Genomic DNA, 13,662 nt, shown 5'->3' on the forward strand with positions numbered 1-13,662 from the left:
GTCATCTCTGACCTGAAATTTTCATGGGCTTACATAGACATGGATGATCATGATTGTTCGTAATAGTCAAAACCGATTATTAGACATTTAATGTGGCCTTCAACACAAATACCATATATCCATCCCTTCAGGAGAAGTATAACCGTTTTCAGTTATCGCTTCAAATTGTTTACTCTATAAATGGAGAGCTACAGGCTGCACTTTACTACACCATGTAAAGCTAAATCCCTCAAAACCTGTAGAGCCTCCACACAAAATATACACTAATACCAACCTCTCAATTTCTATAACCATGTGGTGTAGATCTATAATATTTGGATTATTGATTTTGGCCTCGGTTTTCCATACAGAGGCCATTGTTGGGTCCAGTTCTCATCACCAAGCACAAACAGTACTTGACACAGATGGTAATCAGCTCCAGGCTGGAAGGGAATATTACATCGTTTCAGCCATTCGAGGAGGTGGTGGAGGCGGAGTAACTATTGGTAGAAGAGAAGGTTCAAGTTCACACTCTCCCACCGTGAGACAACACTCCTACGACATGAATTTGGGTAGCCCTGTTACTTTCACTCCAGTATCTAATTCCTCTCAAGAGATGCTTATTTGGGAAGAACTTGATGGAGTTCAGTACCTCAGACTCAGAGAGATATCATCAGAAGAAAATAGGATTGAGGAACATACTGATTTGAATATCGGGTTCTCAGGATCAAAGAGAGTGTGGCAAGTGGAGGAGGCTAATAATGGCAGATCATCGTCACCATCTAGCCAGACAACAAGATATGTGACCCTCAGAGGCCAACCAGGTCATCCAGGAGCCTCCACAGTGAGGAACTGGTTCAGGATAGAAAGGGTTAGCAAGTCAAACCCCGAGTACCGAATCGCCTACTGTCCCAGCGTATGCGAGTCTTGCCATGTTGAATGTGGAAATGTTGGGATTACGGAAGAAAACGAAAGGAGGTGGCTTTCAGTATCGCAACATGGAGAATTTCCATTCGTATTTATAAGGGCGGGCAAGGCACTCCAAGAATGAGTAAAAGCTCAAAATGGCTAGAGAATAATAATCAAATCAAATCAAATCAGTTAGGAGCTTGATCAGCTTAATTGCTTTCTATTTAAATTTCTTTCATTAATTAATTTAATTTTATTTTTTTCCTATCATGATCACGGAGCGATGAAATTTGTGCTTTTGGTTCATTTTTGTCTATCTAGTATTAATATATGTAGCATTCATTTTTGTCTACCAGGGAAATATTGACGGGTATAAAAATAATAATAATAATCAATCCAACAACGGGATTTAGTTATTAGGGAATTTACGACCTTCTTATTAATTGTTTATTCCATAAAACACAAAGGAAGGATAAGAACCGTTATCTTTTATCTCTTCTTCGATCCCCATATTTTATCCAAACCAAAGCCCTAGGATTAAGAATTAAAAATTTGGAACAACAGAAAAATTTAACTATGAAATCGGAACAGATCGACCAGCGATGTTTCTTAATAGAAACCCCAACAATCTCTCATCCAAAAATCCATTACGATGTCTCTCTTTCCTCTTATTTACTTTTTGAAGGAGCCACATGCTGCATTATGTCTCCTCCTATCAACAACTTCAATATCTATAGATTTATAGATGGAGAAGAGAGGATGCTGAGTAAGCAAACTGATGAGCTTCAGCTCTGGCTTCCTTATTTCTAATCTCCAAAGATAAGATAGAAGGGGATGGTCGGTTGCTCAATCCTCACTCTTCTACCCATGAAGGATCCTAAAAGTTTTCCATGTGATGTAGGTACTATTTATCATCCCTGCTATAACTGTTTTAAACTTCAGAATTTCATGTGTTCTTCAGTATATTGTTAAGAAGAATACATACTTTTTGCACACACAAAATATATATATATATATATACAACTCATACTACACTACAATGTATGTAAGGAGAGAGCAAATAAGTTGAACAATCTACTTCTTCCATCATTGCGATAGAGGCTTCATTGTTCATCATTTTTTTACTTTATTTTCTTTTCCAGGATTAAACCAGATTCTGAACCAATTCTCTACTTGATTATAAGACCTTGCTCGTTTTTCCCAAATAACAACATACTTACGTTGTTGTATGTGATGTTTTTTTTCTTCCATCTCATGTTCCCTTGGAATCCATTACAGAGATTTGAAGAATTTTTTTTCCCTGTATTTCTTTATTACAAAGAGAGGTTGGTCAGGTCAAAATCTTTGTATCAAACAGCCCCCTGGCCATATGAGAGATTAAAACAATGAATAGGGTTAATGAAAACTGTCACATGAAAACAACGAGCAAGACCATCATTAATTTACAGAGATTTGAAGATAATGAATACCGGAGAGAGTTTTAGGGTTTTGTTTTGGAAGAGAATATGGGGAAGACAAAGAGGTAAGATAACCGTTCTTGTCCGCCGTTTATTTTATGTTGTGTACTATTACTAATGTGACATCGCTGGTCCATTCGACTCCTGATCTTCTGCCCACGAGATCTCTGCCCATGGCTATTCACAACACACTACCCCGTGAATTGTGAATTGAAAACCTCTCCCCCTCATGATAATACTATGCAAAGACCGAGATATTCTCCATGTGTGGCTACAATAAACGTGGATAGGCTCGGTCTATTTGTCGTTCATTAAAGGAGTCTTAAAAACCAAACGGAGCCTTAAAAACTGCCACATTGGTAAAATAATATAGTTTTATTGATGTGGCAATTGTTTTTGTTTCCAACAACAAAACCATGTTATTGAACACCAAATGAATCCATTCAAACAACAAGCAACAATATAGATCATGGTTTTTAAAACCGAACCAGTGATCGAACCGGTCAAGGGTCTGGTTACCGGGTCGAATAGTCCAACTTTCGAACCGAATGCTCGACCCATTTTGACAAAAAAAATAAAAAAATTCAAAAAAAAGAAAAACGGTCAAAATGGTTAACCGCTTGGTTCAGAGGTTCGTTGACCAAAATCAACGGTTTTGGGGGGGGGGGGAATCCGATTTTTGGGGAAAATGGAACCAATCACCTGATTGGTTCCCGATTTTTCTGGTCCGGTCCGGTTTTGAAAACCATGGTACAGATACAAAGAAAACACAAAACTAGTGAATAAAACAAAGGGTCTGTTTGGTTTAAAGTCAGAACTGAATGAAATTGGAATCTTTTGAAATTAGAATTGGAATTGTTCATCCCCATTTCAGGCAGAAATGGGAATAGAAATGAAAGTCAACAGGAATGGAATTCATTCCCAAAAGAGGAATAGGGAATGGCCATTCCCTCAAATGGGGGAATGCCATTCCAACAGGAATGGGGATTCCCATTCTATCCAACCAAACAATTGGAATCAAAATATCCCGTTCTAATTTCAATTCCAAACCCCTATTCCCGCAAACCACAAAATCACTATCCTGCCCCTAATTAAACTACGAATAGCACCACTAACATGAACTTAGTGATCACTAAGCTACGCCGACGGTGGATTTGAAAACCACTAGGCGTCTGAAGAGTGTAGCCATATATACATGGCTGTTAGGTTGGCAGCCACATTATTCGATCTATACTATGAAAGAGGTCCTCTCAATGCCATTAATTTCATGCATGATGAAATTTGACCGAAACCAGAATGATAGACCATTGGACTCATTTGTTGAATTGTTGGATTTTCATATTATATTATGGGTGGGTTTTGATCGGTAAAAACCCTTTTCATATCATATTTTCCCTATTTAAATATTATTGTCAAATCATTGGTTGATCTGTTGTGTGACAGGATATCCTTATTCCACGGAGTATAATGATAGATAATGTAGATAGCAAAGCCATTTGAACATTTTTAAGAAAGCCTAAATTACTTCTGAGGTCTAATTTGTATTAAACGCTTAATTTAGTTTAGTGACCTTGTGGTTTCTGCAATCACTTATGTATATATACCTGCCAAAATAATTTCACCCTTAAAAGACTGACAGAACAGGTTAAAGGATTAAAATGCCCTTGATTATTCTTCAAATTTTCAAAAACATACATTACAATGGTTAAAAAATTCAGAGACGACCCAGATCCCAATTTCGTATATGGGTTGTTCTCCAACGAATATGCCCAAATTGAAAGAAACGGACAGAATTTTAAACTTGGTGTGCCTTGTTATGAATGCCTGTATGGCCGTGGTGGCTGATCAGATTATGGGCCTCGGTATGGTGGTCCTAGTTATGAATTCAAAGGTGGAGCATGGTTTTTAAAACCGAACCAATGACCCCGATGATCCAACCGGGTCAGGGGTTTGGTTACCGTTTTGAACGGTCTGACTGTTTGATCCAAATGGCCAGTTCATTTTGACAAAATAAATAAAAAAATTAAAAAAATGATTAAAACCGTTCGAACAGTTAACCTACCATTTCAGTGGTTTGCTGATCAAAATCAATGGTTTTGGGGAAAAACAAAACCGGCCAAGTGGAAATGTTGGGATTACAAAAGATAACGGAAAGAGGTGGCTTTCTGTGTCACAGCATGAAGAGTTCCCGTTCGTATTTGTAAGGGCAAGACACTCCAATGATCAATAGAAAGCTAAGAATGGTTACGGAAAAATAATCAAATCAAATCAATTAGGCGCATGGCTGGCTGTGAGGAACTTGTTGCTTTTTTTTTTTTTTTTTTTTTTAACTTTATTTTTTTGTTTCTGCCACAGGTCAAGGGAAGGGAACTTGGTGCTTTTGATTCATTTTTGTCTTAGTTAGTAATAAGATTATTTGTAGCATCCTTTGTCATATTTCATGGCAGTTAATTCTTTCTCTCTCTATCTTCTCCGTATTCTAATTTCTGAAAATGATCAAGAATATTATTCTCAAGTCAATACAAGTTGGGCATCAGATAGACTAAGAACATATTTTGTTGTCTCTTCATAAATTATGTGCTTTCTTTACAATTGACGTGTTCCCTTAACATGGGTCTTTCTTGTAGCAATATTCTTATATAATTTACAGTGTAAGTATTTGGAACCAATGTGTTTCTTACCAATACACAGAGACCAAATCAGCCCCCAACAACATCTTCCATGATAATACCCGAAATGATGATGTTATCATCAGGAAATGTTTCTAATATACGAAGGGGATGTGCTGTGGGGACTGATTTGAACTCCGAAAAACAATGATATGTCATGTCTAAAATCTGTTCTTTCGGACAATGTTTGATATTTGCTTTATGCATTTTTCTGAAAAATATTTTCTAAGACCACTCATTAGAAATGGAAAAAGGTGTGATCTGAAAAACCTTTTGTCTTTTTTTGTTTTTATGTTTTTTTCATTTTTTTGCTGTTACTAGATTTTTATTGGGCCGGTTGGATCTATTAATCCACGTCACAATTGCTTGTCCCAACGTTTAAATGAGAAACTATAACGACTCAGATTTAATTTGAACAATTCCAACTATTTTCAAGCAAAGAGAAGAGTGAGACCGACCTTACTCCTCCCAATCACCATTGCAGAGCACATGAAAAGCACAATTTTCGTAATACGAACTGGTTTCTGTTACGCCAATATCTCCTTTGTCTCACCATTGCATAGAACAAGAAAGGAAGCACAACCATTTCCGTGATACTAACTGGTTAGCTTTTATTTTTATTTTTTTATTGTCTATTTTTTCATTCCGATTTCTGTTACGCCAATAATTCTGTCTCACCATTCTGAAAACTATCCTAATGTTTACAAAGTGTGACTTAGGTGTTAAATTTTCCCTTGATGATGTGTCTTTTTTATGGTTTCACAGTTACTTTTGGCCAACAAATGGTTTCACACATCCAAGGAATGGGAAAGTACCTAAGAGTTTCCTAGCTACTTACTAATTTCTAGTTTCTAATTATATGTGCAAAAGAAGGGAGATGAATAAACTGGAGGGGAAAGAGAAAGAGATAGGGACTTTTTTTTTTTTTTTTTTGCATTGTGGTCATGATTTAAAGCCAAAGAAAATATTGGCATTATCTATATCTATACTTACACTATTTTTTTAATAAATATACTTATATATACTATTATTAAAAGTGTGAATGGGGGTCTAAAAATGTAATGAATATGGCCCGTTGCCCCCAATTCCTATTATCTCTCACTTTATCTTATCATATTTTCAAAACTCTTGGGAGTATTAATACATATACATACATATATATTGAGCACTATCTAAAATTAACCATGAAAGAAATTGTTTTCTTGTTTGGGTGGTGAATCAATGGATCAACTATTTGGGTCTAAAGGGGATCAATCCATAGTGCCATAGTTAAATAATTAAGTTTTTAAAAAAGATAGAAATACAAAAAATTATAGATATATAATTTGGGCTACTATCATATATTTGTAATACTAAACAAAAATAAGTGTGATGGAGAAGAACTACTTTTATCAATGATGAAAATAGAATACAAAATTTAAATTTGATCAAAACTGAAATTAATTTCTGTTTGGATGGCAGTTTAGTATTTCAACTATCCAAGTCAAATGGGTCAAGCCATGATGTCATAATTAAATAATGAAATTCAAAAAAATAGAAACACAAAAATATGGAAATTTTGTAATAATAGTTTAAGCACATCTCTAATATTTATACATCATATTATTCAGAATAGGTGTAAATGGTTTTATTAATGAGGGTAATATAATGCAAGATTTTAAATTTACTTAAAAACAAAACTATTTTTTCATTCAAACAGTTTGTCAGTGTTCAATCATCCAACTCAAATGGGTCAATCTGTGATGCCATAGTTAAATAATTAAGTTTAAAAAAATAAAAATACAAAAAAATTTGTAGAAGAGTTAGGCACATATCTAATGTAATATTACCATTCATATTACCAAAAAAAACAGTACGATAGATAAGAATTAGTTTTACAACCCAACTACGGTAAAATTTGATATTTGTTTCTTATTAAATCTAAATATCAACTAAATAATGTTAAAGGCGTCACATGGTCTATTTAATTTTCATTGGTCATGTTTCACAAGATGTACTTATTATTAATGATTTTTGTTAAAAATTCAATTAGCATGTCACTTCTTCACTGGTTCAAAGTGTTTTGACTCACAGTGCAGTTCGTGCACCACAAAATTTTTCTTATTTGATTGATATTGAAATGAAATAAAAATTTTAAATCAGTGGTGGGAAAAATGACAAAATCATTTGGACATTTCAAAAAAAGGTTAGACTATGATACTAAAAAGACTTGAGACATGAAAAACTTGTAACAAAAAACGATTGGTATTATAAAAGTGGTAACCAATCAGATGGTCATTGATCAATGGTGGAATCATGAGGGATTGACTGGTCAAAACTTTTCCAATAGCATAGAGTTTTCCTTCAAGTAAAATGTTTTTAAGGCTCTGTTTGGAAGGAGTATAAACACAAATATATACAATATAAATACATGCAAAATAATACAAAACACAAGGTTTTGAACTCTAAATATTTGCATTTGTATTCTTTCCAAACTGAGCCTAATATTGAGTAGAACAGAGTACATTGGCATTCTTGTAGCACCAGGTGGCTTTTTGTGCGAGTGATGAGTTTCCTTAGCATGGTGCATGGATATTTTTGTAGCAACGCTCCAATAAAGCTTTTACTTGCAGTATCATCAATTTCTCCATTTTTAAGAAAATAGTTAAAATTTAGACCTTCTTTTATTTTGTTTAATAAAATTCTAATCAGAAATAATTAATAAAGCCTACAACATATTACACATTCCTTGATTCATCGAATACAATTTTTCGAAAATGAACCAATTGGAACCAAATGATCCTGGAAATCCCCATGGAACTTCCAACTAAGAGTGTATCGCCCAAACCAGTTTATGTGTGGGTTTATGAAATATGCATCCACTCATTAATCAAACTGAATTTTGCCCCATGTTATTCGTGACCTGAAATTTTCGTGGTCTCACACGGAAATAGTGGTTTGATCATAAGACGCGTAACTAATTATTAGACATTTAATGCCACTTTGAACACAATACCCACATTTCCATCAATTCAGGAGGAACAAAATTGTTTTCAGTTATGTCTTCAAATTTTTAACTATATAAATGGGGGGTCTGTGTTGCACTCTTACATGCCTACTGAAGCTAAAACCATTACAATTCCAGATCCTACATTGCTGACAACCTCTCTATTTCCATAACCATGTGGCGTAGATATGTAATATTTATGTTTTTGGTTTTGGCCTCAAATTTTCAGGTGGAGGCCATTGCCGATTCTAGTTCTCATCACCAATCGCAAGTAGTCCTTGACACAGATGGTAACCAGCTTGAAGCTGGAAGAGAATATTACATTGTTTCAGCCATCCGAGGAGGCGGTGGAGGTGGGGTAACTATTGGCAAAAGAGTAAGTTCAAGTTCACACACGCCCATTGTGAGACAACATTCCTATGACTTGAACTTGGGTAGCCCTGTTACTTTCACTCCAGCATCTACTTCTTCCAAAGAGATGCTTATTTGGGAAAATTTTGATGGAGTTCAGTATCTCAGAGAGATGCCATCAGAAGAAAACAGGATTGAGGAGCAAACCGATTTGAATATCGGGTTCTCGGGATCAAACAGAGTATGGCAAGTGGAGGACGTCAATAGGGAATCATCATCATCATCTGGCCAGACAACAAGGTACGTGACACTCAGAGGCCAACCAGGTCATCCAGGTACCTCCACAGTGAGGAATTGGTTCAGGATAGAAAGGATCAGCAGGTCAAACCCTGAGTATCAAATCACCTACTGTCCTAGTGTATGCGAATCTTGCCATGTTGAGTGTGGGAATGTCGGAATTACAAAGGAAAATGGGAAGAGGTGGCTTTCAGTTTCACAGCATAGAGAGTTTCCCTTCGTATTTGTGAGGGTGAGACACTCCAAGGATCAATAGAAAGCTCAGAATGGATAAGGAGTTAATAAGAATTAAATTAAATCAATTAGGTGGTTGGTCTGCTTGCTTTGCCTTGCTACATTTTTGTTAACTTTTTTTTTTTTTTTTGTTTCTACAGGGGACTTAGGGCAGCTCTTGCTGAGTTGTTGCTTCTGATTCATTAATGTTGTCTATTTATCATTTGGAATAATTTTATAGCAGTTGATTCTTTCTCTCTCTATTTTTTATTTATATATTTTTTATTATGAAATGAGAATATTATTGTTTGATTAAGACCGAATCTGAAATAAAACTGATTGCTTCTCTCCCTTCCCAGCCAATGGAACTTGTGACAGACACAAAGTTCATATTAATAAATAATAAGAATTAAGAAAGCAAGGAAATAAATGAACATAAACTGTTTGTTATTGTATGTGTATGTATTTTCTAGTGCCCGGATCATCTCTTATTGTGGGTGTACCTATTTCACTTACCAACCAGACATACACAGCCATTCCCTTGAATACTTTATGGTCTGTTTGAGACCATTTTATTTTTTTAATTATATTAAGAATTTAAGATAAGCAATAACAAAACAAATAGCCAAAAAAACACAAATAAAAACGCTCAAAACAAGCAAAAACAGAGCAGTAAAGACCCTAATTAACTAGATAGCAACATCTGTATTCAAGCTGCGATTGGACCTTGTTGGTGAGCATATGGCACCAATCTCACGAAGCTGGTTTGTGCTTATGCTGCTGCATCTTCTTCTTCTTCTTCTTCTTTTTTGTTTTAAGGTTAACCGATGCTCGCTTTTGGCAAATGCAAGTTTTACACATTTTCTTAGAAAATAAACCATATAAACAGCTTTGATTTAGGAAACCCCAAACATGGACAGGGGCGGTGTACGTGGTGAATATGACTAGAAATCATGGGTGCATCTTCCTCTTGCGACTGCAATTGTAGTAGGTCGGTAATATGGGTACTGAAGCCAATGTTTAGAGAACTGACTTGAAGGCGGAACTGTTTTTTCTTTCAGGTCACAGGTTACCTGTTCGATCATTCGGGTTGGATGAGTCAGACTATACCATATTAGCAATATGTAAATTTTATCAATACTGAACCCAAAATTTTGGTCGAATGACGGTTCGAACGGTTTAACTAGTCGGGTCAACAATAAATTGAAAACACTGATTGAAGCAAGCTATAACCATCTGTCTTTTGAAGAGATCGGATTTGATCCTCACAAATAGGGGTGTCCACGATTCAGTTAACCGAACCATAGCTATTTTTTCAAACCAAACCACTCTTACTAGTTTTTCAATTTCTCCAAACCAAAACAGAACCGGTACCACTGGTTAATCGGATGATCTATTTTGATTTTTGATCGGTTTGGTTCTTCGATTTTTGGTTTTATATACATACATACATACATACATACATACATACAAACATACATACATACATACATATATATATTTAAAATTATATTATAAATAAAAAATCACATATAATATATTATAAATATTATAAAAATATATAATATATTTATAAATAGATAATTATAAATATAATATATACATATAATCGCATCAATATTAATTCTTAAATTCATATAGGTTTTTCATTCAAACAACAATTGGGTAGGTTATAGATGGCTATTCTTGTAGCACCATGTGCTTTAATGTGCAACTGATGAATTTCCTTAGCATGGATATTGTTGTAGCAACGCTCAAATAAATTAAGCTTGAAGTTATAGTATCACCAAATTCTCCATTTTTAAGAAAACAAAAAACATTTTTACTTCCTTAACTTTCATTTAATCAAACAATCATCATAAAAAAAATATTAATAAAGCTTACTATATATTACACATCCCTCGAGTCACCAAAAACAAATTTTAAAATTGAAATTCCTTAAGATTGTGTTTGATTGCAGTGTACGCTAGTACAAATGTATTGGAATGCAAATGCAAAAATGCAAAATTTGATTTTAGTTTAAATTTTACTTTATTTTGCTTTGGGTCTTATTTTACTTTATTTGTACTGCAACCAAATAAACTAAGGTAAATTTTGAAAGAAACTAACCACAAGCAGTCCTTGATATGATACAAATGGTAACCAACTTCAGGCTGGAAGAGGATATTACATTGTTTATTCGAAGAGGTGGGGTAATTATTGGTAAAAGAGAAAGTTTAAGTTCACGCACTCCCACCGTGAGACAACACTCCTATGACATGAACTTGGGTAACCCTGTTACTTTCACCTCAATATCTAATTTTTCTGAAGAAATGCTTATTTGGGAAGAACTTGATGGAGTTCAGTACCTCAAAGAGATGTCAACAGAAGAAAATAGGATTGAGGAGAAAACCGATTTGAACATCAAGTTCTCGAGATCACAGAGAGTCTGGCAAGTGGAAGCGGTCAATAGTGAATCATCATCTAGCCAAACAACAAGGTACATGACCCTCAAAGGCCAACCAGGTCATCCAGGTGCCTCCACAGTGAGGAACTGGTTCAGAATAGAAAGGATTAGCAGGACAAGTCCCAAGTACTGAAACACCCACCTATTGTCCTAGCGTATGCGAGTCTTGCCATGTAGAGTGTGGGAATGTCGGAATTACAAAGGAGAATGGGAAGAAGTGGCTTTCAGTGTCACAACATATAGAGTTCCCCTTTGTGTTTGTAAGGGCAAGGCATTCCAAGGATCAGTAGGAAGCTCAAATGAACAATGAATAATAATTAAATCAAATCAATTAGGTGTTTGGTTTGCTTGCTTGGGCTTGTTTGCACTTTTGTTAACTTTTTTTTGTTATATGGAAGTCAGGGCACTTGATGCATTCGATGAAAAAAAAAAGACTTTTGGTTCATGAGTGTTGTCTAGCTAGTGAGTATGTCCAACTTCCATTGTCATATTGAAATAATTTCATAATAGTGAGTCTTTCTCTTTTTTTTTTTTTTCCTTGCTCCCTATGTTCTAGATTATGAAATGACAATATTATTTTTTATCAAGACCAAGTCTAATATATAACTGATTGCTTCTCTCCCTCCAAACTACTGGAAAATGATGAACATCAATTGTTGTCCTTGTCTATGCATTTTCTTGTGATTGGGCCATTGTAGTTTCATTTTCACTTACCAAAAGCAAATTTCAAATATGAAACAGTTTGGCTGAATCACCCAATCCACACCAGTGATAGAAATCAATTTGGGCTGGAAATGCATGCAGAACTTCAATCCTCGTAACTCCCAATTACCACACAAACCAGTTCACGTCTCAGATTATTCTAATATGCATTCACTCATCAACTGAACCCAATTATCCCATTCGCTATATATTTGTTTCCCAAAAATTTCTATCATCTCACAAGGACATTGTGGCTTGATTGTAGGACTCAAACTGATTATTAATTAACTTGCCCCGTAAACAAGGTGAGAAACTTTTGTAAACCATTCTTTAATTTAAATTTAACTTCAACGGTGTGGTTTTTTTATGGTTTTACACTTTTTTTTTCTAACCAAGGTTTATACACCCAAATGCATCGACGGGTGTATCAATACTTTAAACCATGCATATTTTTTTTAGTTTTTTTTTCAAAATTTCATTTTTTAGATTTTTTTTTTATTTAATAAATAAAGTAAATAGTTTCCTGAAAGTTGAATAAAAGTTTTTTATATTATTTCAAAATTTCATTTTTTTTTGTGTCAATTCGGGTTTAGATTAAGGTCCATGTTAGAGTTAGGTTTTGGTTGACAAATTTAGGTTTTTTGTATCAATTTGGGTTTAGGTTAAGGTCCATATTTAGAATTGGGCACTAAATGAGTGATGGCTTAGTTAGTACATTAGCTGGTTTGTTCCAGGGGGTATTAGTGTGGTGCGCTATTCAAATGACCCCTATAAGGGATTTGAGTGTATCACCATAACCAGATCCAATCCATCTAATTTATTGAGAGAAAAAAGGATTGAGAATCATGTGTGTGTGTGTGTTAAGAATAATCTTACTGAAGAGAATAATGATCAACTTTATCGTTTAATTTAAAAATAAATAACCATATGTATGAGAAATGAAAGGATAAGGAAGTTTGTGAGTTGTTCAAAAATATATTTATTTAAGGAAAAAAAATAAAGTAATAGTGGTTGATCAAAGTTTTTATATATTTTTAACTCTTTACATATAAAATGTAGTAATAGTTATTTACCAAAAAATAATTCAGAGAAGTATGGACAGCCCAATACAGCTTTCTGATTTCCACTGTAGAGTTATAAACATTCAAAATGTCAAAAATCTCGCTCTATACACCAATGCCCATCCATGAATTGACATCAATTCCAAACAAACACCCACCCCAACTGTACTTAGGGCCTAAAAATTCTAACCCTGGGCTGAAAGGTCATTCTCCCAAAACAATTTCATACGTCCAAGGTAGGGGAAAGTACCTAAGAGTTGCCTACTCATTAATTTGTAATTATACATGCAAAAGAAGAGAGAAGAATAAAGTGGAGGGAAGAGATAAAGAGACATGAAAATAAATAGATCGATTTTTTTTATTTGCATTGTGATCTTGATGTAAGCCAAATATTGGTCTTATCTATATCTGTACCTATGATACGATACATATGGATTCTTAGGGTCATCGATACTCATTTTTTTAAGAGTTCGAAGTTTTAAATATTATAACATAAATAGCCGTCATTAAATTACATACCCATAATTCAATAATGTCCAAATCTCTTTTATCTTCAGTTATCGCCTCCATTCAAGCTCATTGTGCATAAGAC

General features: G+C 34.6%; 2 protein-coding genes and 1 pseudogene across 2 annotated transcripts; all 3 read left to right on the forward strand.

Annotated features, from left to right (window-relative positions):
* Nucleotides 1-213: 213 nt before the first annotated feature.
* On the forward strand, nt 214-1,240 carry LOC148842612 (21 kDa seed protein-like). Its single transcript, XM_088959635.1, has one exon. It carries the CDS (start codon nt 293-295, stop codon nt 1,028-1,030), a length of 738 nt encoding a protein of 245 aa, XP_088815761.1. The 5' UTR covers nt 214-292; the 3' UTR covers nt 1,031-1,240.
* A 6,877-nt stretch (nt 1,241-8,117) lies between these two features.
* LOC148842613 (kunitz trypsin inhibitor 5-like) lies at nt 8,118-9,124 on the forward strand. Its single transcript, XM_088959302.1, has one exon. The coding sequence runs from the start codon at nt 8,176-8,178 to the stop codon at nt 8,902-8,904; it is 729 nt and encodes a 242-aa protein (XP_088815428.1). The 5' UTR covers nt 8,118-8,175; the 3' UTR covers nt 8,905-9,124.
* Nucleotides 9,125-10,996: 1,872 nt separating this feature from the next.
* LOC148842614 (21 kDa seed protein-like) lies at nt 10,997-11,597 on the forward strand (annotated as a pseudogene).
* The last annotated feature ends 2,065 nt before the right edge of the window (nt 11,598-13,662 follow it).

This window comes from Nelumbo lutea, chromosome 8, assembly GCF_056320005.1.
Source record: "Nelumbo lutea isolate HS-2025 chromosome 8, American lotus-T2T, whole genome shotgun sequence".
NCBI classification, from domain to species: Eukaryota; Viridiplantae; Streptophyta; class Magnoliopsida; order Proteales; family Nelumbonaceae; genus Nelumbo; species Nelumbo lutea.